The sequence below is a fragment of the Panthera pardus genome, unplaced genomic scaffold, assembly GCF_024362965.1.
Source record: "Panthera pardus isolate Hobbes unplaced genomic scaffold, ASM2436296v1 HiC_scaffold_8, whole genome shotgun sequence".
Taxonomy (NCBI): domain Eukaryota; kingdom Metazoa; phylum Chordata; class Mammalia; order Carnivora; family Felidae; genus Panthera; species Panthera pardus.
Window position 1 is genome coordinate 80,758,418 of NW_026527013.1, and position 27,101 is coordinate 80,785,518.

At 36.7% G+C, this 27,101-nt stretch overlaps 1 protein-coding gene across 3 annotated transcripts in view; it reads left to right on the plus strand.

Moving 5' to 3' along the window:
* Positions 1 to 27,101, plus strand: part of RELN (reelin) — a 525,148-nt gene that overhangs the window by 341,650 nt on the left and 156,397 nt on the right. For all 3 annotated transcript variants that reach the window (XM_019451245.2, XM_019451247.2, XM_053898155.1), the window contains exons 13-20: positions 4,821 to 4,933; positions 6,365 to 6,573; positions 7,448 to 7,576; positions 8,598 to 8,707; positions 13,438 to 13,504; positions 18,130 to 18,363; positions 19,025 to 19,186; positions 24,010 to 24,246. In XM_019451245.2, the coding sequence (XP_019306790.2) occupies positions 4,821 to 4,933; positions 6,365 to 6,573; positions 7,448 to 7,576; positions 8,598 to 8,707; positions 13,438 to 13,504; positions 18,130 to 18,363; positions 19,025 to 19,186; positions 24,010 to 24,246 (1,261 nt within the window). The remainder of the gene's footprint in view (positions 1 to 4,820; positions 4,934 to 6,364; positions 6,574 to 7,447; positions 7,577 to 8,597; positions 8,708 to 13,437; positions 13,505 to 18,129; positions 18,364 to 19,024; positions 19,187 to 24,009; positions 24,247 to 27,101) is intronic.

Genomic DNA, 27,101 nt, shown 5'->3' on the forward strand with positions numbered 1-27,101 from the left:
CGTTCTCCAGGCAGAGCTGTTAGCTTATAACCGTCCAGATGTCAAGTCCTTCTTGCTGTCAGAACACACTCAGTCCGGCCCCTCCGCTTTTGCCAGCCAGACTTGGGGCTCTGCTTGGCCGGCGGGCCGCCCCTCTGCCCGGCTCCCTCCGGCCAGTCCGTGTAGCGCGCACCGCCTCACCACCCTTCCTACCCTCTTCCGTGGGCCTCTCGTCTGCGCTTGGCTCTGGAGACTCCGTTCTGCTAGTCTTCTGGCGGTTTTCTGGGTTATTTAGGCAGGTGTAGGTGGAATCTAAGTGATCAGCAGGATGCGCGGTGAGCCCAGCGTCCTCCTACGCCGCCATCTTCCCAGGATCCTCCAAGAATATTTTTAAAAATTTAAGGGTTTGAAGGGAGAAGAGAATGCCAAGCAAAGCCAGTATTTTTGGAAAAAAAAAAAAAAGCAATTGTGAATTTGCATGACATGTTTGAGGCAGGTGAATTTTCCCAGTATAACTGAATGGAAGGATAGAAGGGGAGCAGGAAAAGGGAACCGGAGACGAGTGGTGGTTTTCTTTAATATCAACTAAGAGCAGTTCAGATTCTCTTTCTCTAGGCAGCATGCAGCCATCAGATGATTTCTGTCAGTTCTGTGACACATTCTCATCTGTGTTTTAGAAAGATAACTCTGGCACAAGTGTGAAGGAAAGACTTAAATGGTCAGAAATTAGAGAACAGGAGACCAGTTAAGGTTAGGTAGGGTTGCCAGAGTGAAAGGAAGAAAAACAAAATAGCTTTTTAAATTTTTTTTAAATTGAGGTATAATTGACATACAATATCCTATTAGTTTCAAGTGTACATCATAGTGATTCGATAGTTTCGTTTAAAAATAACTCCTATGATGAATCTTAGTTACCATCTGTCACCATACAATTATTACAATATTTTTTACAATATTCCCTATGCTGTACTTTTTATCCTCGTGACTTATTTATTTTATAACTGGAAGTTTGTACCTCTTAGTCCCCTCTACCTATTTAAATCTGAATTTCAGATAAAGAACAAATAATTTTTTGTATAAATATTGTTCATGCAATGTATTTTATCTGGCAACACTAAGTTAGGAGACTATTGCACTAGTCCAAGCAACAAAAGAATAGGGCAGTGACAGTGGTAACAATGTGAAGGAGGGAACAGAAAATAAGTAGCTGAAGAGAAGGAACCAACAATTGAGGTTCACACCCAAATGACTATGGGGATTATGAGGACAATATTGGAAAGGACAGAGATTTCTTTCTTGGGTGAGTAGAAGAATGGTACCATTTCCTGAAATAGGAAATGTCCAAAAATAAATAAAGAGTAAATATGGACTAGAAGATTCTGACATTAGATGTGTTGAGGTTGAGGCTTCCAGAAAGCCATATGAAGGTGGAAATTCTCATCAGGGTCTGAATCAGATTTGAAAATCATCAGCATACAGGTGACAGTTGGAGCCACTAGAGTTGCTGTGTTCTCCCAAACAGAAGGCAGAGTAAACAAAGGGCATGAAAAAGGCTCAGTGAGAACCCTCATCTAGTTAAAGGTAGAAGGCATATATATAGACAAAGGATGCTGAGAAAGGACATAAAGATATGTGGGAGGAAGGTTCCATTCTGCACTGAAGAAGGAAGGGAAGAGTGTGGTTTGGGGGTGGGGATCAGCAGTGCAGGGAATGCCACAGAGAGGCCAACCAGGATAGGGGCTGAGAGCCCCCCGACTGACTTCAGAGAGAGTATCCCCCATGGTGTGGTGCATGGAAAACCCAGGTATGTAAAGTTAAAAGAAATAAAGACATGTGTCACTGAAAAAGGACCATTCCTTCAAGAAATTCATCAGTAAATAGAAGAAAAGAAATGGGGTCTAAGATCTTGAGGTTTAGAAAGCAGAATCTAACAAAGGTGGTTTTCACATAGGATAGGATTTAATAGGACGGAACAGTAGGGTAAGATTGGGTAGGATAAGACTGGACCTGTAGAAAGACTTTAAAACTTTGGTAGCTGATGGAGAAGAAAGCAATATGGGAAGAGATCTAAGATTTGGTAGACAATTTATAATGGCACCTTAGGAAAATCAGTGCCTGGTTGTTAATCTAGGGAAGATCATACTCCCTTCCTGTCTGGCCCTGCCTATATGTTCTTCCTGGTTTCATCCCTGGGTTCATATCCATCTACTGTGCCTATTTCTGGAAAATTTGCTCAACTTTCAAAATTCGGCTCTGGTCTGTTTCCTTCATTCATACATTCGTTCATTCATTCATTCAACAGAAATTCATGGAGGGCCAGTATCCAACACTATTCTTAGAACCAGAATGCAGTGAATATGATAAAAATAACCTAACGTACATCATTCATTCATTATTCCTTCAACATATTTATTGAACATCTCCCATAGCCCACACTGTATCTCTTTTCTCTGAATTTTGACGGCAATTATGGCAGCACAATACAGTTTACCACTAATTATCCTTCTTTGGTGTATATTAACCTTGTTTTCTTTGCTAAATTACAAATTTTTTGAGGTTGGGGCCTATTTTCCCTTAAGCCCAATGCCCTATACATAGTAAATAACAAAATCACTTTCCCAATATAAGTATCTTAAAAGCTACTTAAAACAGGACTCAAAATATTTTAAAACTGACTGTCCATCTAGTATTTATTGAAATCTTCTATACTTGAATTGCTGTACAAAATGCCCCTTGAGTCATACCTTTCCACAATACATCAAAGCGAATGAAACTGAAGAAGGAATCTGTATCTTTCTGTACGAGCTGCTGTCACAGAAACTTCAGAGAACTGATAAATTGCCCCCAGAGGGATCTTTTAGATAAAGTCTGTCATCCTTTTAAAGTCTTGGCTCCTTTTGGACTTTCTTCTTCTGTCATTCTGGGCTGGATGAGCTCTCAAGTGTATTTCAGCTCCCTCTGAAAGGCAGGTGAAGTTCACGAACTGTTCTTAAGAGAGCAGAGATTTACAGGGAACAAATCAATGAAATTAGAGAGTACTGATGGTTCAGTCCCTATGTCTCTGGGTATGTTGCTTAAATCCACACTGCCTGTGACTTTTCACCTTTTCTTTGTTCTTTTTTGTAAGTCTTTAGTATGTCCTTAATAAAGAAGTTACATTTTTTTAGATGGGAATTTAGTTTTCATGCAGATCTTTTCCCCCCAGAGACAGTCATTTAGGATGACTTTCCTAGCTATATTTAACCATAATATAGAAGTATGTAAGGAAATGCTAAAAATTATGACAGCAGATATCAGAATCCTGAAGGTTTTCTCTACCATTTGTTGCCCTTAAACAAGGACATCCTAACATCTGTTAGGTTGAGGGTAACATTATCACCATATCTTCAGATTAGTTAACTCAATAAAATTTATTATATGCCAAGTTATATATGTCTAACAGGTGTAACATGCTATATTTCTATGCTTTATGACTACCACCATCCAAGTTACTTCTGTTATTATGATCCTTCTTATGCTAATTAAGGTCTAGCTTTCTTACTTAAAACATCACATATTAGCAATTTCTCCTGATCGACCCCAATAACCCAGGATGAAATGGAGTAGACATTCCTCCTTTCCTTCCTCCCTCTCTCCCTCCCCCACTGCTCCATCAGTCCATCTTTCTTTTCTTTTCTTTTTTCTTTTCTCCTCTCTTCCTTTTTCTTTCTTTCTCTTTATTTGTCTCTTTCTCTCTTTCTTTCTTCCTACAGATGGTGTTCTAGAGTTTTGAGGTTGCCTTACTGTCACTATAGAGTATTAGCAGCAGAAATTGCCTATAGATGAAAATTAACATTAATGGTGATTAATTTAAAAACTGGAGGGCATTTTTTGAAAGAGTAATAAAATTAAGAGTTAACGTTATAATTTTTGGACCATAAGGATAGAATATTTTCCAGGAAATCCATGTACATACCTACATTCCTGCTATTGTGATTGCTGCTGTTATGAATGATAATGGTAGGTGGGGAGATGTTTCTGGTTACACATGTAATCCTTTAAAATCCAGTTTCTGCAGACAGTTCATAGAAGCCAGCAATAGTAAGGATTATTGGCTGAATGCAGTAGTGAAAAGAATAGAGGGTCAAGGGCTAAAAGACATACCATTGATTCATGGCTTTTCCACCAATTAGTTGAATGGTTTTCAGTTTCAGGTACCTGTTCTGTTACTCAGTTTTGTCATCAGGATGATCTTAGTTACTTCTCAGTTCTAATGTTCCATTGTTTCATTTGACTGTAAAGTAGAGTGATACAGAATATTTATAGTTTGCACTCTCCAACAACCAAATGAGGTACCAGAAGTAAAAACGAAAAATGTAAGATGAACTGCATTTAAAATACAAATACCAAATATATGCTAAACTATTGAAGATACTGTGTGCAACAGTTTAAATATTACCAGTTCAGAAATAGTTGATCATTTTTAAAAAACCATTATCAATAGGTTCCGAATTTTGGCCATTAAGACCTTAAATGTAAGGAAGTGATAGTTTATTAAAAAGCAGAGTACATCTTTTTAATGTGGGTTAAAATATGGACAGGTTCCACAGCTCATTGCAGACCGTCATTTGAGCAGTCTCAAGAAGCACAATAGTTAACTTTGGCCTTCCCAGATATCAAGTCTTTGATCTTTAGCATGGCTCTGAACTATCTTTACAAATTATTTCCTTGGGTCTAGTTAATTTTATTTATGGTCATTCTTAAGTGACATCTGGTTTCTGTTGTTATTTTTTTTTATTTGAAAGCTAACACTATACTGTTTATGGATGCAGTTAACAACTTAAATTTTTTGTTTTGTACAGGAGGAATTTGTGACCCTGGAGATTCTCATGAAAATGATGTCACCTTGTATGCAAAGATTGAAGGAAGAAAAGAGCACATTACACTGGATACTCTTTCCTATTCCTCATATAAGGTATATATGCCAATCCACGTGCCAAATGGCCCCACTGTAGACTTCCCTAGACAAGTCAAAGTCAAAACCATGAAGTCCAACCTAGATGCAGAAGAGAACACTCTGTTCTAGAAGCCCAGAAATTTGCCAGATTTCTTAAAAAGTGACATGGACATTGTAATACTCACTTTCCCCCCCGATACAAAGGAAAAATGAGGTTTTATTGGGAAGAATGAATTAGACCCCACCAGAGATTATAAGATGGGAGACCAGTACTCTGACAATGATTTTTGTACCCAAGAAAGCCCTAAAAGTGGTTCTAATTATAAAGCTTCACAGACTTGTTATCAGGCATCATGGGCATTTTTCCAGCATTTTAAGATTTCCTAGGCAGAAGACATTGTATAAGTACAGATTATTACTACTTTTGCTTTTATTTTATTTTATTTTATTTTATTTTATTTTATTTTATTTTATTTTTTCTTTCTTTCTTTCTTTCTTTCTTTCTTTCTTTCTTTCTTTCTGGCTAATTATAGCCACTGAAATTGGCCTCTTTTACTTTCCCTTTGGATCTAGGACATCTGCAGGCTGTAGTTATGTGAAAACATCTTCAAAATTATGTGTGATGCTTGTCATTAGGTGTGGAATTATTTTTTTCTAGTGGTAGGTTTATTTGTGCTGAGACTACACTCACACATTCATTACTAGTTAGGCTTTTCTCCACATTGATGGCACCCTTGGTACTATAAAGAGCTTGAATACAGCCAGCACCTAGCATTTCATGGTTTCGGTTAGAAGACAGGAGATTAACACTGAGGCTAGAATAGGGAACAACCAGAGAAGGTATTCGCACACTCCATCTGCTAGGGTTACCCAAATTATCTCACGTGGGATTTCATAATGGACTAGTTTTCCAGCTGTGACTAGCTAGGGTTACACCTGCCCTGGTCATCTGCACGCCACAGACCAAATGAGTTATGTAAGTTATCATGGGTTAACTTGTTGACTCTGGCAGTTACTGCCTAGAGTCATATTTTCAGAATACCTAGTTTGGCAATGGTTGGTACCATACAAATTCACTTTAAAAGAGGACTGATGATAAAGTATTGATGCGAAGTTGCTTTTGTCTTGTGCCAAGGTCTATAAAATGGATACCTATGCTTTGGTAACTTTAAGGACCTTACACTCATTTATCTTCAGGTAGAGGGGCCCTGATCAGTACACACAGAGAGCTCCAGGTGCCTGCAAAGGAGGAGTCCTAAGTGACTCAAACAAATGCCCACTGAAGACCACATCTACTACCCGAAATAACAGATGGAACACACAAGACCTCCCCTGGTGCTTAACAAATGGCAGTTATATGCATAGTAATTGCAAGCTTGAATCTAGGAGAATTCTCACAGACTCATGTAGAGGGCATTACGAATGATTTTGGTTTCCTTTGTTTTGAAGGTTCCATCTTTAGTTTCTGTAGTCATCAATCCTGAACTTCAGACTCAGGCTACGAGATTTTGCCTAAGGCAAAAAAACCATCAAGGACATAACAGGAATGTCTGGGCTGTGGATTTTTTCCACGTCTTACCTGTTCTGCCTTCTACAATGTCTCACATGATACAGTTTTCCATTAATCTGGGATGTGGAACACATCAGCCTGGTAACAGGTAGGAAGCCCTATTTTTTGAGTGTGTGAACCAGTTAAAAGTGAACATGTGGGGGAACCTGACTGGCTCAGTTGGTAAAGCATGTGACTCTTGATCTCAGGGCTGTGAGTTGAAGCCCCATGTCGGGTGTAGAGATTACTTAAAAAATAAAATCTTAAAACTAAAAAATGAACATGTGGACTTGGCTATTAAGTCGGAGCAACTTCTCAGTAGGTTTTCAGCTGAATTTTTAATGAAACATCCTTTAAAAAAAATACACACTTTCCCCCAAAGAAGAGCTCTTCAATTAATATGCAGAGTGTGATAGGATAATTTTAAGTAGAAATGACTTCGTTCTAAGAGCTCGGTCTTAGGTATCAGAAGTGTTTGCACGCGCTGTGGCAGCCGTCCATGCTGACAGATTGCTGAGAGAAAAGAAAAACAAATAACTGAAGGAAAGCTTGACCCCATGTTGGTTAGTGACCCCCTAATAATAGGCACGGAAATCAATTAACACTTCAAGAGCTATGACTCCTGCGTTTCACTTCTCAGAAGTGTTGCTCGTGTCCTTTCTAAGAATTTTTTGAGTCTCACATTCACAGGATGAGGTGGCAGTGTGAGACGTGGTAATTGCCTTGCCATCTATCAAATTGGAGAGCACAGACTCAAGCTACCATTGGCTTCAAAAGATAGTTCATTTCTATAGCCGTAATTGAACCGTTTGCCCTTTGAAGGCTGGTCAGACTTCAGTGGAGGGGAGAACAAGGATTTTGGACACAGCATCTTAAAATTTGTTACACTAGTTCTGCAGGTGTTTACTGTACTTAGCCAGAGGTGAGTCATTTCATTTTGTTATCTTTGCCCTTTTTTGTTGTGCTTGTTCTGGTGTTATCAGTGTCAGCCTGGAGTTTTCCACCAATCATGGGCGTTCCTGGTCCCTCCTCCACACTGAGTGTTTACCCGAGATCTGTGCTGGACCCCACCTCCCCCACAGCACTATCTACTCCTCCGAAAACTACAGTGGGTGAGTAAATTCTCTGAGATATCAGGAGATTTGAATTCATGTTGTGACTCAAAATCTACCAATAAGCTCGAGACTAATAGTTTTTCATAATAAGTAAGGAAGCTGCTTTCTCTTCTTCAGGTGATTTAGGAAGGATCTCATTAAAACAAACAAACAAACAAACAAACAAAAAAACGACAGTAACCAGTAAATCTGATGCAGGATCACAATTTGTAGGGTCATTCATTCATTTATGCTCTTGGCTTTTATATTTTGGATATATATAACTTAAACTTAGACATAAGTTTAAATTCTATGTAGTGATTCCATGGTTATTGCCAAAAGGCTTCTTGCCAAACTACTTACTTAGGGAAAGATGCAGCATAGAGAGGTGGAAGAAAGTTAAGCTGTGCAATTGAACCAGGTTCAAATCCTGGTTCTGCCATCTACTTGGGTAATGATATTTCCTCCCTAACTTTCCCCTTTTTCCACATAAATTAAGGACAATGATACACCCCTTTGAGGGCTGTGCAGAGAATTAAAGATGACTGCCAAATACTTACCACCTTACAGAGTAAACACTGGATAAACCAATAAAAAAATATTTCCAAGCATGGCAAAATTAAGTTGAGAATTATTTTCTTTCTTAGCCTCTATTTAAATGTGCATAGGACCAGGGAATAGCAAAAAATAGAAAGCAATCAATGCTAATCAGCCCCATGTCTGCACAGATGCTTATCCTCAAATAATATCTAAAGTCTGAGTATTGATGTAAAAATTTCTTAAAGGAATATCTAAAAACAAAACAAATATCACTTGCTAATAAGAACAAACCCATTACTCTAGTGTGATATGAATGTTTTTAGAAGTTACATGCTTGTCTTAAAACTGTAGCCAAACTCCACAGGTGAATTTAAAGACTTTATTGCCAAACTTTAGTGCTGTCCCAAGCATACAGAAACTACAGCATCAAAAGCATGTAAAATAGGTTCAAAAGATGTGAATGTAGTTTTGAAGCTGTTTTGTGCTAAATTTCTTGCAGGTGGAACCGAATAACGATTCCCCTTCCTAACGCAGCACTAACCAGGGACACCAGAATTCGCTGGAGACAAACGGGACCAATCCTTGGAAACATGTGGGCAATTGATAATGGTTAGTTTATGCCTGTCATAATCACATGCCATTGATGTAGAGTCTTCCTGTGCTTTTGTTCGTTGGCACAGACTTAATCACATTTCTAAGTCATGGTCTTGCAATTCATTAAACGCCCTTTCTTCCCTTTCTCCTTTGCATTCCGTTAGAAGCCCAGGGATGCACAATCAGAAAAAAAAGGCAGCAGAGTCAGCAATATTAGATGCAAGAATGTTTCAACATACAGAATTTAAAAGCCCTGAAACTCAAATTCACAGTTGATGACAGGGGATATCCTAACATTTTCTTTGAATGTTTTACACAAAATTAACATAAATACTTACCATACTGCATGTATTAAAATAAGAGCCATTCTTCTCTTAGTAACTACCACAACATCTGGAAAGCTTATCTTTTAGATGCAGACACCACACATTAAGGGAACATCATCTCTCAAATGAAAGTTCTGAAGTGAAACTTCTACCTCCTTCTCAGAAAACTGTATAACAAGAAAATTTAGATATACATAAAATATCCTTTGTTATCATTAATTTTTAAGCGAATATTTGATCATTTTTGCATAACTTTAAAGCCAATATCACTTGTAACAGGTGCACATGAGAGAAGATATTTTAAGTTATTGGGATGCATGACTCAATTTCTTATATTTGTTGTTAATAGTCTGTTTTTCTTAATTCGAATTACAGGAAGAGTCATCGATTTCCTATTTTCAGAGTATATCAATTTGACTGAAAAGTTATACTACAAGGAAGTAGAAAGGGAGGGAAGGAGGGACAAAATGTCAATACTTAAGCAAACTTAGCATAGCCACTGACTTTGATCGATTTTATAAAGTAGGAAAAGCCTACCTCATTCTTTCATGCTGATTTTCCATGTTTTAATAATCTTTTTGCTACTTTGAATAATTTAAAAATTGATACACATTTAGTGGAGTACATTCTTGAAACTCAGGAATAACTTCAGGCAAGAAAACTTACTGATGAGCCAATGTAAATTCTTTAAACACTCTGTATTCAGAGAAGACCAATAAAAGGCCCAGACTTCAAAGACCACATTAGTTATATAGGTATAAACATAGTATGTTTGCAAAACCATCTAAAGGATTAATTTGTTTAAAAGAAGTTTTGGGCGCCTGGGTGACTCAGTCGATTAAGCGAACGGCTCTTGATTTTGACTCAGATCATGATGTCATAGTTCAGGAGCTCAAGCCCCACACTGGGGCTCTGCGCTGGTGGTGAGGAGCCTGCTTAGCATTCTCTCTCTCCTCTCGCTGCCCCTCCCCTATTCTGTCTCACTCTCTCCCTCAGAATAAATAAAGAAATTAATTAATTAATTTTAAAAATGCAGTTTCTCCACTGGCAGAACATTTTGCATAGCATTTGAATTACAATACCTGTTCACTAGTTCTAGGGAATAAGTATGTACCTCTGAATAGTGGGATATGGGTGACTTTTCCCCTGCTGTCATACTTTTATGGGTCCTATAATGAACTTATATTACTTTGATAATAATCAAAGAAATCAAAAAACCAATACTAAAGCAAATGAGGAAATTAAGAGTGCTGTGAAGCACATATAAGCCTATGAAAAGAATATCTAAATTTCCTAAGCAAGGCAATTACTAAGTCAGAAAGGGTCCCACCATCTTGTTTTGAGTAGAATGAGAAAAGGTAAGAATATATGAAAAGAGCATGGTTAGCACTGTATGTCAGATGCAAAACTTGGGACAGAATCATCTCGATTCTGTTATCATTCTATGTGTGAGGTGTTCACAAAAAAAGACCTGCTCTCCGGCTTGTTCATGAGGCTTGAAGAGGACATACACTCAGTCTTTCCCAAGAGAAATGTGTGCCAATTTGCCAAACAACACTTCTGAAATCTCTCCCACTTCACTATGGAATGCCAAAAGGATGTCAAGGAAAACAAACATAGACAAAAAAACAGGTCAATATCCTACTTTTGTTAGATATGTTTTCCCTGCTAGTGTGTACAGAAAGTATTTTCAGAATTATCCTGAAATTCCTAGCAGAACGGAAAATCCTAGGGCAAAGTATGTTTGTTAATCACTTTCTAATATTCTCAGCTTGATTAAATTAATAATAGGGGTAAAAACAAAGCTGACCTTTCCACACTCATAGGAAAAAGGAACCTATGAACTTACTCATGCTGTGAATCCCGATGACCCCAGTGTTTGCAGGGAAGGATGACACGATTCTTAATTGCAATTTTTTTCATTGACTTGAAGAGTCTTGTTTTATTGTTGAAATTTTTTTTGCAGTGGAACCTTTTTGAACATAGGTACACTGTAGGGCAGCCTCCAGAGTGACCCTGCAAACTGCAATGAAGCACTTACAGAACTTAGAATAAATCCTTCTGCAGCCATAAAATCATGTTCTGGGAACACAGTCTGTAGGCTTTTCCAAGCTACAGAAGAGTGAAGCCCTTTCCTGATTTCTCAGCACTTTGCTGTCTAGTGGAGCCCAGCAAGGCAGATGGAGCAGGAAGGATTCTTGACCCCAATATCATGATGATCATAACTGTATGGTTCCAGGCAGCCTGCTAAGCATGAACATTTCATTTACTCTTTCCTCCAAGGATTATTATCCCACTTTAAAGAATAGGGACACTGAGGCTTAGACAGGATAAATCACTTATCCAGAGTTTCCAAGTGAAACGGGAATTTGAATCCAGGTTTATTTGACACCTAAAACCCATAACTTTAACCACTCAACCTGCTATCTGCTCTCTTCCTCAACCATCAGTTTCCTTCAGCCAAGAGTTTTTCCTGGCCTGCTTTGCATCACACTTGAATTACTGGCTCCAGAGAACAAGTGTTTGTAGGAGCATTGGCCACAGGGAAATTTATTTTAAAATGAAATCATTTAGGGATGCCTAGGTGGCTCAGTTGGTTGAGCATTTGACTCTTGATTTTGGCTCAGGTCATGATCCCAGGGTTATGGGATCCAGCCCCACATTATGCTCCACACTGAGCATGGAGCCTGCTTGAGATTCTCTCTCTCTCTCTCTCTCTCTCTCTCTCTCTCTCTCCCCCCACCACCCCCCGCTCCTCTCCCATACCCATGCTTGCTCTCTCTCTCTGTCTCTCAAATAAAAAATAAAAATAAAATGAAATCATGTAACTATTTTGGCATGATTACAAGACAGAAAAAAAGACGATAATGGATGGCAAATCTGTGCCTAAAATTGAACATGTGAGGTCTTAACAACTGTTGCATCTCTAATTCCTCATTGGTTTTGTTCCCTTTTCACACTTTGTTATGTTATTCATTGTGCTGATTATCAAGAGGCTTAATATCTATAAATATATTTGAGCCTGAGTATCTCAGAGCCTACCATTCAACCATTAGGAATCCTTTTCTTGATATTCCAGTGATTAGAATTTAGGTTTATAACATCGTTATCAGTCAAGCCCACCATTTAGGAAAAGATATGCATTTCTGAGAAGACAATTCACAACAGATTTTATTTTAACTCCCCACTTCAGGAAGGATGGGTTAATGTTTAGAAGGATATTTAACAATCATCTGCAAGATGTTAATAGATTTCTCGCAGATAAGAATGGAAGTTATAGTTGTTTTTTTGTTCAAGTGTGCAAAGGCTTTATTGGAATTGGGATTTGTATTGACAGTAAAGGGTTATAGAGCCGCACAGAACAGGAAACAACTTCAAAATCATTACTGTCACTCTCCTAAAATCTAGCAGATAATTCCTGTCATAGAAAATTTCTGTCTCCTGAACATATTTGCTTCTAGTTTATATACTTTTGAAATGACAGTTCTCTCCTCTCCCAAGTCACCCCTGTCTCCAAGCCTTGTAAATTGTCATTTTATCTTGCAAAGCAGTTTAAGAATTGAGCTAAACTCTTCATAGTGTAACCTATGGCTTTCAGTGTTTCCCCTTCCATAGCAAGGAGATGCATTATATTGGTTATTGATAAACATAAGAGACATTTATTCCAACCCCATCAGTTGTGTCAACCAACTATCCTAGAAGGCAAAACCTGGGATTTATTTATTTAATGACGTTAGTTGAGATCCTGAATCAGGTACTGGGATGGGCCTTGTCAAGGTAACAATAAGCAGATCAGGTGGTGACTCCGCACTCACAAACTTATGGTCAACTGGCATAGATAGATGTTATTTAAGAAAAGAAATGTACACAAGCATATACTGCAAATTATAAAGATTATTAAGAGAAAAGTACAGGGGGCTATGGGTTTCTAGCAGATAGGCTCATCTAGTGCAGATGGATTAAGGAAGAGTTAGTTATAGTTTTTAATTAAATTATAATGTCTCCATTTCATGATATATCAAATTGGTCCTTTGAAAATTAGTTCTACCTAAAGAAATTAAACTGTAGAACGTTCAACTCAGAAGCACTAATATTCTTCCTGAAATCATTTTAGCCAAAGAGACTCCATTAAGGAACCCAAATCATATGTTTGTACCTTTTTTTTTTTTTTTTTTTTTGCTAAGACACATTAAAATCTTGAAAGAATTAACTTAAAACATTTCCAGCAAATTTGTAGCTAAGCACTTAACTTGTCACATAGTGCTCTATATGTCACCCTGGATTCCTGTGTATAACATGCATTTAATGGACTAGATTTCATGGGGGTTGCTTCACAAAATTGATTCACATGCTGATGTTTTCTTGGTTTTTCCACTTGTTTTGCCTTATTTTTACTTGCTGTTTTTTCTCTGCCTGCAGTTTATATTGGTCCATCGTGTCTCAAATTCTGTTCTGGCAGAGGACAGTGCACTCGACATGGTTGCAAGTAAGCATTTTAAAATAATAATTATACTTCTTTTTTTTTATTACGTACTTTATATATTGAAGCCACAAGTCATTTTAACTTGTTTTAATTTCCATTTTAGGCTTTTGAGGTCTTTTGAAGGCCAAAGTAGGATACTCCAAATTGAATTTAAGCATAATAGAACATTAAGTGTGTTTTGTAAGTAGAAATTGATGAATAAATAACTTTTCTATTAAGCTAAATTGTAAATAAATTTAGCATACCTCATGTAAATTTGTGAACAAATTTGAATTCTTCACAGTTTGATGACTGCCTTTTCTGTCTTTGGTTACATTCTTCAATATGCTATTGAAGCTATTGAATATGCTTCAATATTTTAATTCCTAGCATGCTTTGTAAATGAATTATGAAAATCATTACTGACCCATAAACCCAAGGCTAAAGGAAACTGGAATGAGCCAAATTTAGCAGTTTGATAAGAAAATTCATCTTTGAGTATAATTCTGCAATCTTACTTACCTTTGAAAATCATTTGGGTCTTCAAAATGATATATAAAGTATTTTACATGATAATGATGTTGAATATGAAATCTGAAATTATATATAAATAGTTAATATCTAGTCACCACTGAAGCATTGTGTTATGTTTATAATGAGAATTGGTATTCATATGTATTATGTCATTCCCATATTAACATTTAATTATAAAATATTTGGGAGATTCCCAAAACCACAGACAATCTTGGTTATACAGCTAAGTTTTCAACAACTGATCATCTAGTTTGTCTGTTCTTGTCCTCCAAACAAAAAGAGTAGTAATTAATTAATGGAGAACTCATAAAAGGAATTTCTGCCTGATCATTTGGAAATTATATGTATGAGGCAAGACACTTGTCAGCACTGAGAATAGAGGGTCACGTTAACTTCTTAACTATGTTGCAGTGAATTTAATTAACAAAGAAGTCACTCTGCACCATAGAAAGTATTAAAGAATTGAAAAGTTCCTATTCATATTCCAAAAGTGAAGAGGCACCTAGTGGCTCAGTCAGTTAGGCACCCAACTCTTGATTTCGGCTCAGGTCATGATATGGTTCATGGGTTCGAGCCCCGCATTGGGCTCTGTGCTGATGGTGTAGAGCCTGCTTGGGATTCTTTCTCCCTGTCTCTGTGCCCCTTTCCCTTTCTCTCTCTTTCTCTCCTTCTCTCTCTCTCTCTCTCTCTTTCTCAAAATACATAAATAAACTTTAAAAAAATTATTTAAAAAACCAGTGAATATGTGTCTCTGTGCTTCTGAATAAAACCACCAACTCCCACCCCAAAAGACTGACTCATTAGATCTGTGAAGCATTATCTGGTGTTTTCCTCAAGTTATTATCTTCATCTATTGTCCATATCCAGGCCATCCTCTCCTTAAGTGCATTTCAAATAAAATGAACACAAGAATGCCAGACATCTTTGTAATTCCTGAAAGTTGTCCTGAAAAGTTCTGAAAACAAATTATCTGAAATGACAACTGCTTTTATTAATGAAAATAGAAAGTGCTATTTCTAAAAAAAAAGTGCTATTTCTAAAAAACCCATCTATAATTACAGTAATTCTACTTCATACTTCATTTTTCATGTACAATATCCTGTTAGCATTCAGTGGTTTTATTAAGGCAACCACCTGTGTCACTCATGATGGATGCAAACAGAAATCTGAATGGCCCTGTTATGCCTTTGGGCATTGGTTTTTTGTTTGTTTTTTAACACCATATATCATTTTGAACAATCATGGCCTTTTCCTCCTTCTAAGGTTTTGCAGAATATTTTCACCAGTTATAACTTGAGTTTTTTTTCCCTATTTCTGATGACATTTTACATAATATTCAATGGTTTTGTTCATCTGTGGCTGCGCTGTTTGACTACTACATCCTTTTAAAAAAATTTTTTTTAATGTTTATTTTTGAGAGAGAAAGAGACAAAACCTGAGCAGGGGAGGAAGAGAGAGAGGCACACACACACACACAATCCGAAGCAGGCTGCAGGCGCTGAGCTGTCAGCACAGAGCCCCATGCGGGCTTGAACTCCCTAACTGGGAGATCATGACCTGAGCCAAAGTCACATGCTCAACCGACTGAGCCACCCAGGTGCCCTGGTGACTACTACATCCTTTTCCGGCAATATATGCTTTGTCAAGCATGAACAAAATTGCATAGAAAAGGAATTTATATTCGATACCATTTATTTCTCTTAAACAGATGCTTGAATTTGGGGCCCCTGCAGCTTTGTTTCTCTTCTCACTTTGCTCCCCTCATCACTGCTATTATTTGCTACCAGGATTCCACCTCTCCTGCTGCCTAACATGTTTTTGCGTGTGTGCAATACTCAGGCCTGGATTTCTAAACTGATAAGTCTTTATTCCGATAAGCCCACCCCTGTTAGAGGTTCTAGTGAGAAGGGCAGAAGGCATCCTTTTATCTTGACATTCAAGGTGACCATAATGCTACACTTGAGGATGGGTAGAAAAACCTGCAGAGGATATATTTAGAATCAGGAGAGCCTCATGCCATTCCTGAAATCTCCTGTTACCCTACTGTTTCACTGCAAAACAAAGACTACAAATGTATTTTTAAATATATGAATGGAATCCTTATCAACATTGTATCCCAATTATATAACTTTTGATTAAAAGTACACTTCCAAAACCACTAAATGGGAACTGACTCCAGTGTGAGTCTTCTCTAAATGATCACCAATTTCTGTCCAAACAGTGGTCCTAAGAAGACACATTTAAGATACACAGAAATGCATTTGCCCTGAAATGCCGTGGTAATACACGTATAGTTCTCCAATGTCAAAATGTGTCTTCTTTAGCTAATTTGTTTATCCTTCTTGGAAATTACTTGGCTATTCACAGTTTAAATCAATGAGATAACATGGGAAAGAAGCAAACTGTGTGAGGCTTATTTGCATGCTCCATAAATACTGTTTTTCTTTCCTAATCCCATCCCTAACGCCAAGACAACCTTCAGACTTCATGCTGTAGTAGGGTCCAACTTCCTTGATAACATGATGACAACTGTAAACCTTCTCCCTCAGAATATCCAATACACATTTGATACACCAGTGCTAAAGAAGTAGCTTTCAAAGTTATGCCATAATATCACTTCATTGGTCCTACACTGCTTTATAAATGCTTCCAATTTTAGGAAGTTTTGAATGCTTAGATGAGCACTCCTTACCCCACCCAAAAAAAGACACCAATTTTATTTTATAATGGGTGACATAGTATATATATAGTGAAAAAGAAATAGTACAATGAAAATAAAGAATTTAAAACTAATTCCTGATATGTAAATGCCTTAAAATATAAGAGGTTTCTGATATTCAACTAGTGAGTTATCTGTGATGAGTGTCCTAATATAAATATAGTAGAAGGTGGGGCGCCTGGGTGGCTCAGTCGGTTAAGCATCCGACCTTAGCTCAGGTCATGATCTCATAGTCCGTGAGTTTGAGCCCCGCATCAGGCTCTGTGCTGATAGCTCAGAGCCTGGAGCCTGCTTGAGATTCTGCGCCCCCCTCTCTCTCTGCCCCTTCCCCACTCACACTCTGCCTCTCTCTGTCTCAAAAATAAATAAACATTAAAAACATTTTAAAAAATACTTTAAATATATATATACATATATATATCTATATATATAGATATATATATAGATATATATAGACATATATATGGTAGGAGACAAGTTGTGTGGGGTTTATTTTGCTTTGTTCTTTTTCTTGAAGCACTACTAATTTGGGATTCCACCGTGGGGCAGCACAGTTCTGCTAAGGACATCTATCTAGGTGAAGGTGTTCACATTCCCCTTATAATGTCAACCTAAGTTTGAAATAAAGATAGATTTATTTTCCAATCTTTTCCAAATATTTCAAATAATTTCTATCACAAACATAATGTGTATTTTTACATTTGTTCTTAGAGGAAATTTATTCTAGATATCTTTGGAAGTATTTTTTATTTATCTTTTATGAATTTAATGAACATCATTATGAATAAAATTATATATGTAATAATATAACTTTTACAAAAACTTTACATTGGAAATGTGCACAGATGTAGATGCATTCACAGATGAATCACTGGCATTGGTTAAAGATGAGTGCTGAATTATTGTTTTAATCAGAAGCTTTTTATAGCAGGGCTGTGTAAAGACTATATTCTTTTGTAATATTTCAGTCAATTGACTTTATCAAGTCTTCAGATTCGGTATTTTCCGGAGACTAATGAGCCTCACCTATCATTCAATCAAATGCTGGCCCCTGGACTTCCTCCTCCTTGAATTAGATTCATGGATCTCTGTAAGGACCAACAGCTTAAGATATTATTTCATGATATCTTGGGGTGCCTGGGTGGCTCAGTCAGTTAAGCGTCCGACTTCGGCTCAGGTCATGATCTCACAGTTCGTGGGTTTGAGCCCCGCATTGGGCTCTGTGCTGACAGCTCAGAGCCTGGATCCTGCTTCAGATTCTGTGTCTCCCTCTCTCTCTGTTCCTCCCCCACTCATGCTCTGTCTCTCTCTCCCCTTCAAAAATAAATAAAAACATTTTTAAAAAAGAAAAATAGAAGATTTAAAAAATATATATATTTCGTGATATCTCTTTCAGGTGTGACCCTGGATTTTCTGGCCCAGCCTGTGAGATGGCATCCCAGACATTCCCAATGTTTATTTCTGAAAGCTTCGGCAGTTCCAGGCTCTCCTCTTACCATAACTTTTACTCTATCCGTGGTGCTGAAGTCAGCTTTGGTTGTGGTGTCTTGGCCAGTGGTAAGGCCCTGGTTTTCAACAAAGATGGAAGGCGTCAGCTCATTACGTCTTTCCTTGACAGCTCACAGTCCAGGTGAGTTAAGGCAGGGTGGAATACATATAGAAACCAGATGCTAATGATTGAATTTAGATCTATTTATTTTCCTTTTTTTGTTGTTGTTGATATGTACATCTTTCGATTTTTAATCTAGAGAGAGCTTACAGTTAGTTGCTATAGGGTTAATTTGTCCTAGTTTTTAATAAATTAAAAGGCTTACTGACGACTTTAAGATACTAATGACTGACTGGTTTTTAAACATATGAAATGTTAGCATCAAAACTGTTCTTAAGCCAAGGGCTAGTTAATTATTTATGTAGTTTTATTTATTTGACAGCTTGCAGAGGCTGATTAGATTTATTCTACATCTTCCCTTCCCCCAGTGCCTCATAAATAATGCAGTAAAGGAATGATTGGCATTTTAAGTGTATGTACACAAGTGCATAGTATACAAGTATGTATAAATATATACTCATGTTTTGCATGGATATATCTGCATATAAACGTGCATTGACCTCATCTTCTACACATATTCATACATCTCACAGTGAAATTACTTACATTTTATAAGAGATGAGTAGAAACATGCAGCTTTTGAGTAATTCATTTAAATTTGTTTGAAATTCTTTATAAGCCAAAATGAACATTATGATACAAATGTTTATGCATACGCTAATTATAGACAATTCATATCTAGGTTTCTCCAGTTCACACTGAGGCTAGGGAGCAAGTCTGTTCTGAGCACATGCAGAGCCCCTGACCAGCCTGGTGAAGGAGTTTTACTGCATTATTCTTACGATAATGGGATAACTTGGAAACTCTTGGAGCACTATTCATATCTCAACTATCATGAGCCCAGGTATGTTGGAAAGCATTTGGAAAAATGATTAGAGTGATATCTCCTTCCTGGGGAAATCATCAGTCAACTGGTGTAGATCAGATATTTTTCCATTGAGAGATGGTGAGGACAAAGATTACTGTGTCTTGTAATAAAAAACTAGCAAGCCACATTCTTCTATTTCATTTGTCTTACTGATTTCTGATAATTTGAAGAAATTTGTTCTCATATTTTGAAATATACATCTAAGGGAAATATTTTGATGCCTAGGAAAGAGAAAAATAGTTAACACTATTTTCCTTATTCAACTATACTGCAGCCTATTAGATATGATTTTGATATGACACTAAATTATAAACTCTGTTAACAACTATTTGTTAGCAATACATTATAATATGTTATAATAAATCATATGAGACAATAATTCTAAAACCGGATAACAAGTATGTATTTAAAATTTGCATGTAATATGTAGAGTCCCTTCCAAAGATTGAAGGGTGAGGATATTTTTAAAGTTCTTTCTTCAGGGCACTTCTGTTTTTCTTTAGCTTATACATTTCATAATCTATAGTTGCAATTGTGAGATTTAAGTTTTACTTGAAGCAGAGGCATCCTTCCATGTTGTCAGAATAGTAATCACCACTGGTGGTACATTTTTAGCAATGCCCAGAGGGCCGTCTCCCCTTCTACGACAGTATTGACCTACTCACTGAAATTCTTTAAAAAATTGCACAAGAGGAGGATGGGAAAATTAAATACCACTAGAAGAGGTAACACTATGGCTACATTCATAGTTAGTGAAGAACTAACACCATTTGCCTTCCTGGAAGTACATTTTGATCACAGGGAAATATAAAAGAGAGCAAGGGTTTGGGGCACTGAGGTTTGCATTGGCACTGTGGCAAAAAGACAGGGGCACTGATGCTAGACTTTATATACTGAAAGTTGTTGCCTAGAGCAGTCCCTATACTTAAGTGTTTGTAAACAAATGAGAAATTTAATTTTCATAGAAAAGAAAGTAGCATGTAACAGAGAAAATAGCTAACAACTGTCATGAGTTGTAATTGTTTACATTATAAAATTTAAAAACACATGAGATGTGTTGAGTGTTCCCTGTAAAAGTAAGTGAAAGGCTAACCTCAACTTTCTCACTCAGTAGACAATATGAATACCAAAAACACACTTCACAGACTCTCCATAGAAAACATTAAAAGACAATTAAATGAAAAGCAGGTTGATAATAATGAAAGCAGGACGAAAATATCACTGTCCTAAGTTAACTTGGTCTAAAACACAATTTTTTCTAACAAAGATGGACAGCTCCAAAATTCAATAATCAATCTTTATCATGAAATTTAATTAATCTTTGTTGATATGAAAAATAATTACACATTAAATGTGCTATTGCAAAGGTGCATTTAATCTTGCCTGCCATTTGACAGCAACATTTTTCTTCTAAGCAGAATCAACATGGCTTTCCAGAACTAGGTATGTGCATAGCTTGAAAGATTAAGATCCGAGTGGAGATTTTTTTTAAAAAGAGAACATGGTAGAGGTGTCAAGAACACTTTTATTTTCAATTGTATGTATGTCTGCCCGTGAGACTCTTCCTCCATCCCCCTCTTTCTTACAAATATTAATAAAAGTGACATGGCAGAAGTAGAATTTGATCTATTCTGGATACTAAATTATATTTTACATGATAAATAATACAAACCATGTAAATTCTTCACAGGAGAGTTAAATGTATCTTGATGCCTTTAGCCATTTGCTGTATTTTCTTCAGTCTAAATTGCTGTCTGTAACTACTGTCAATTCCACATTGTCCCTTCCTGCCATGGCTGTTCCAAAATGAAGTATGACCCATAAATTAGATATTCTAGTTAGCTAACCACTGTTACTTCCGGCCAATTTCTAATAATTCTTTTCCCTATGAGTCACTCAGTAAGTAAAAGAACTCTGTCTGCTTTCTATTTATAAATTTTAAAGCCTATACATTTATCTAAGTTAATCTTTTAATTCAAACTGACTAGAACGTTGTGAACTAATTGGCATTTTCAATGTAAAACTTTATATCACTGCTGAAACTAAAATTATTCTAGATTTGTCTTAATTATAGGGCTTGTTTCTTATTCTAAAATTTTTATAAAGCCTATTTTTATTTTATTTTTGTTTTGATTGCTGTATTTGATTACAAAAATTTATGAGCTTAGTATCTACCCCAAAAGGAAGAACGATACAGAAAGTTGACCCAAATCCCTGGGTTCCCATCCAGGAATCTTCTGATCAAATGGTTCCAAAGGTATTGTAATGAGCTGATGCCATATGCAGAGTGGTGGAAACAGAGATTCCCACCCCACCTCATGATAGGAAGTAATTGTTAAGAGTACAGGCTCGAGAGCCATGCTGTCTAGGTGCAGCTCCTGGCATTGCCACTTAAAAGCTGCTTAACATTAGAGAGAATATTCAACCTTTTTGTGTCTCAGTATTCAAATTTCTATCAGGGTATAGTGACAACGTGTACTTCATTTATGCAGCAAGAATTTGTTGAGTTTTTGATGTGTGCCAGATACTATTCTAGATGCTAAGACATGATAGTGAAAAACCAAAAAGTGTATCTGACTTTGGCATAAGGATATTATTCCAACTTCACAGATGAAGGTGCTGAGGAACATAGAAGTTGAGTACCTTCCCTGCAGCTGCAAAGTTATTAACCATTAGGTGTCAGAGTGGGGACTTTAACCCAACAGTCTGATTACAGACCTGTAGTCTTAATATCATTGCCAAGGAAAATATTGGTCATTTCAATTACTGTTATCACACACATGTATGTATATCCACTAAAATAAGGAAATAAAGGAAAATAAACTTTAAAGTTGCCTGAAAAATTCTACTTTTTTGGGTTTTGGGGTTTTTTTAAAGAAAGAGAGTGCACACATATAAGCTGGGGAAAGGGGCTGAGGTGGGGAGAGAGAGAGAGAGAGAGAGAGAGAGAGAGAGAGAGAGAGAGAGAGAGAGAGAATCCCAAGCAGGCTCCATGCTTGGCACAGAGTCTGACATAAGGCTTGATCCCACAGCCCTAGGATCATGACCTGACCTGAAATCAAGAGTTGAACAGTCAACCACCTGAGCCACCCAGGCACCCCTCAGTTGTTATTTTTAAATTATATTTATTTTCATCAGAGAATAGTAACTGCTTTTAAAATTATTATAAAGGAAAATCATAATTTTCTAATAACATGATGATCAAATTAAATGATTAAATTAATGCATGATTTTTTTCATTATTGAGCCAGTTTGAATATAGTTTAATTAATTTCTTTACATATTTGGTATGTTAATATAAATAAATATAGTTATTTGAGTATTTAATAAAAATATTTAGAAATTAAAGCTTGGGGCACCTGGGTGGTGCAGTCGGTTAAGCGTCCGACTTCAGCCAGGTCACGATCTCTCGGTCTGTGAGTTCGAGCCCCGCGTCAGGCTCTGGGCTGATGGCTCGGAGCCTGGAGCCTGTTTCCGATTCTGTGTCTCCCTCTCTCCCTGCCCCTCCCCCGTTCATGCTCTGTCTCTCTCTGTCCCAAAAATAAATAAAAAAAAAAAAAAGAAATTAAAGTGAAAATTACTAAAATACTCAATTTAAAATTTATTCTTTCCTTCTAATAAATTCACATGGGTAAAAAAAATTCACAGATTTAAAGTTTTTAAGACCAAAAGTATTTAAAAGTATTTAAAAACCATAAAAATTACTGCTCTGTCTTTTTAATTTAAGCACTGTTTTTAAATTTATATTTCTATATTTGAATAATGATTTTTCCTTATTTGAAAAGTACGTTTTCTCCCATTGCAAAAAATTCTGCCTGTTTTTTACTGGTCATTTGTATAATTAATAGTGATGAAGATCATGTTATTCTATCCCATATTTCCATATACAAATTATTTAAAGAGAAAATAGGCATTATTTTTAATAACTCTACATAAGAAATTACATTTCCATGGTTTTAACATTTCTTGACACAATAAGAAGAAACACAATACAAATATGAAAATCAATCTAATTTCTAATTCATTCCAGCCTTAGACACTGAAGTTTTTAAATAATTTGTTTCTAAGTTACCCAACTAGTCACCTGTCTTAGGGAGCTTTCCTTTGCTCACTAGGAAAAAGACTCAGTCCCTTTAGCATGTGTTTACTGCTAACACCTCTCCTGGTGTTTAATTGTACATTGATGGAGACAAATGTTCCATTTGCCATTTGCTTCATGTCTCACCTTGTGTATGGATGTGAGCAGCATGGAATGTGATTTATGGAGCTTTCAAGCAGATGTCGTTGCAGTGGCAATTAATGTATGGTTCCTGCTGCTGTGTACAGTAATTGCTCCTGGAAATTAGATATTATTCTTAATTTTCTTCCCCATTTGTCACATACAGGTTTGTTGTCATGGCCACCATGACACAGCAAGTCACCTCATACACTGTGTTCAACTGACAGGAATTAGGAAGGGCCGCAGTTCCAACCAGCCTCAAACTGTAATATGTGTAACAAGATGCCCAAGCTCCTTTTTCAGACTAAGACAAATCCTGCCACTTTGACAACAACTGTGTTTTATTGAGTTAGCTTTTCTGAAAGCAGATGAATGCAAGCAGTCACATTTTTTGATGGGTTTGGAAGACTTCGTTTGAGTCAGACAGGAAATTGGAAATCTCAGAAGAATGTTTATAATAGTGGGAGAACTATTTTTTTAATGCTATACTACGGGAAAAAAATATGCTGTTGTGAACGTTTGTATTTTAAGATACCAAAGTAATCTGAATTTTTACTTTTATTTATTTATTTATTTTTAGAATAATCTCCGTAGAGTTACCAGATGATGCAAGACAGTTTGGAATCCAGTTCAGATGGTGGCAACCGTATCATTCTTTGCAAGGAGAAGATGTATGGGCCATTGATGAGATTATCATGACATCTGTCCTTTTCAACAGCATTAGCCTCGACTTTACCAATCTTGTGGAGGTCACTCAGTCTCTGGGATTCTACCTTGGAAATGTTCAGCCGTACTGTGGCCACGACTGGACACTTTGGTAAGAATTTCATCTCTGCTGTTGTTATAATTTACATTAAGGATTGGAACATAAGAATGATCTTCTGGTTCACCCAGCTCTTACTCATTTGCTGACAAATATTTACTGAATACGAACCATTTCAAAAGTCATTATTATGTCTACAGGTAAGATATCTTGGGAAGCAGAACTGAAAACAAAATACTGATAGATTTAAATAAATGTAAAATTTCACCATAGTTTTTAATCTCAAATTTTTATTTCCCACAGTTACATATAAAACCCCTCTTTAAAAAGTGTTAATAACTAAAGTCACTACCATATTCTCCCTTCATGGAGGCCCACCACGATCATGGTAAAATGTGAAATCACTCTAATGACTATTTTATTAAAATACTACTTCTCATGAGTAGTTCTGTTTTCATGCTGTCTTACATAAAGTCCAGGAGGTTTTTTCATCTTTAATTTATTAACTAAGATCTCCTTTTAAATCCATCTTATTAAGCAATGTTGGACCAGTAACTCATATAGTTAATGTTGTTGGGGTTTCAGGATTGTGGGATATCCTAGTCAAGATAACCCATCTTAGATTTAACCCCCCTATAGGCAAATGCAAGCTTAATTATACAATAATCAGTAAATAAGTAATTTAAGACTGTGATTAGTACTTCAAGAACATCAGTAGGATGACACAATAGTGATTAACTGGAGTTGGGAGGCGGCTACCTAAGGTACAAAGGAGGAGACTATGTTCAGATAGTTCAGATGGTGGATATGATATAGTCCACTGATTAGAACAGAGAAGAAAAAGGAAATTCTAGCCACATGATGATCTGATGGAAGAACATTCCAACTAGGAAAATTTACAGTGCAAAGACTCCAGAAGTGAGAGTGACCATGGTATATTCAAGGATCAGGAAGCCCAGGGAGGGAGGGAGCAAAGGTGAGGAATAGACACCAAGAGTTGTGCAGAGGCCGGATTATGTAGGGCTTCTAGGCTCAGGGACTCTAGATTAAAACTCAAGTCTACATTATTCCAAAACCCATAGCCTGCACCAGTGTGCAAACTGCCCCTCTGTGGGTCCCTTCGGGACTTTAAACATGATTGAGGAATAATTTTCTAAGAGAGTTTTACTTTCTGTGGAGTCATGGTCAGACCAATTTAATTTCTCCAGACGAATATCACCGAAAGCTCTTCACTGCACTTGTCTCCAGAGAGCATATCATAAATGACCCATCGGTGACCTTATCATAATGAGAGGTAAATTTTACACACCGTTGCACAGAAAATTACCTTTGATGGGAATTGTGCATGGAACTCACATCTCATACACAGCAGGCTAAAATTCTAGCATCAAAATGACAGCTAATGGAATGGAAGTGCATCTGGTCACTTTTGCTGCAAGCACTGTGGAACTAGATAGAATGAAATTTCTATATGGCAAAGTATGAAAGGTTATATTACGTGTTTTCTATCTGATAGCCTCCAATGCTGGTTTTTATGGACATTCTTTCTTAGTCCCAGAGCCTTCACAGAAAACAAAGAGGTGACGTAAAATAAAAAGATACAAAGATGTAAGCCAAAGTGAGATTTCTTAGAATTATATGCTTCTGAAAATTTAAATCGACCTGAATTAACAGCAGTTCAAGTTGGTCATACACCATAAACCGTATCCCTCAAGATTTGTGTGGTAATTTTTTTTCCAGCACTTTTAATACAACAAAGAGTCATATCATGAATGCAAGTCCTGTATCGTGTTTATTTTCATAAATAGTTAACATCTGCTCAAATAAACTCCAAAGTTGCTGAGCATTTTAATTCAACACTTGGGTTGAATGCATGATAAGAGCAGTTTAATTTCTGTGCTTTGATCAAAACCCTAAGAACAATATCCTTTCACACAAGTCTGATGAATATTCTTAACCCACCACTGCTTTAATTGGTGGAGATACATTTACTTTGTGAAAATACAATCACAGTAATTATAGAAAACCATAAGAAAATATAAATAATTGTACAATCCCCATGGGCACCTTAAACAGCACCGTGGGAGTTTTATTAACAACCACATGTGAGCAACCAGATTTGACTTTCTGATCTTCTCTGAAACGCGAAGGAGTTGTCTTGGTTATGAAACAACAGAGTACACTCTGGCAGTGATAATGAGACTAGAGAAATACATTAACCACTTTAATAAGGACATGAAAAATTCTTGCTGCTCATTAAAATGAAACAATGTGGAAGATCTCAAACTGTTCCCATTTTCTTAGCCAATGAGTCAGAATAAAACCCCTTTTAATGACGTTGTTTTCTCTTTGCTGCTGTTGAGGAATATATTGTTCAAGTTCAACGTGAACTCACTTTGGCAGTGTGTTTCAGAAACACTTGTTACAATATTGAAATTCAAGTGATGGTATTGGCCAACTATTTATCCTAACCTCTAGTCCTAAAATGTTATAATTTTAGTGTAAGACCTTTGGAGCATATTACCTTATTAACTAAACATTCTTTGAAGATGTTAAGTATGTAGCCTCAAACCTTCAATGACCCTCTTTCTCTCAAGGGAAATTTTGAAATGTATACATGTTCTCTACAAATGGCTGGTGTTAAATTAATTATTGTTGGCTTTTCCCAGCTGTGAGTTCATGTGGTTCTCATTTTCTAACTCATGACTTCCCATGTGCATGGATTGTTGCTGCTGAGTGTTCTCCAGGGAAAACTTGGACAATTCCTTTTTCATTAGAAGAATTACAGTCAGTATACTATAAATCACTTTACAGTGTGTCATCATAGAGCTCTTTTTTTCTGTAGAGAAATGAATTGCTTTTAATTATTTGTAGTACTTTCCTTTCTTCCATGCATGGTATCTGCTATC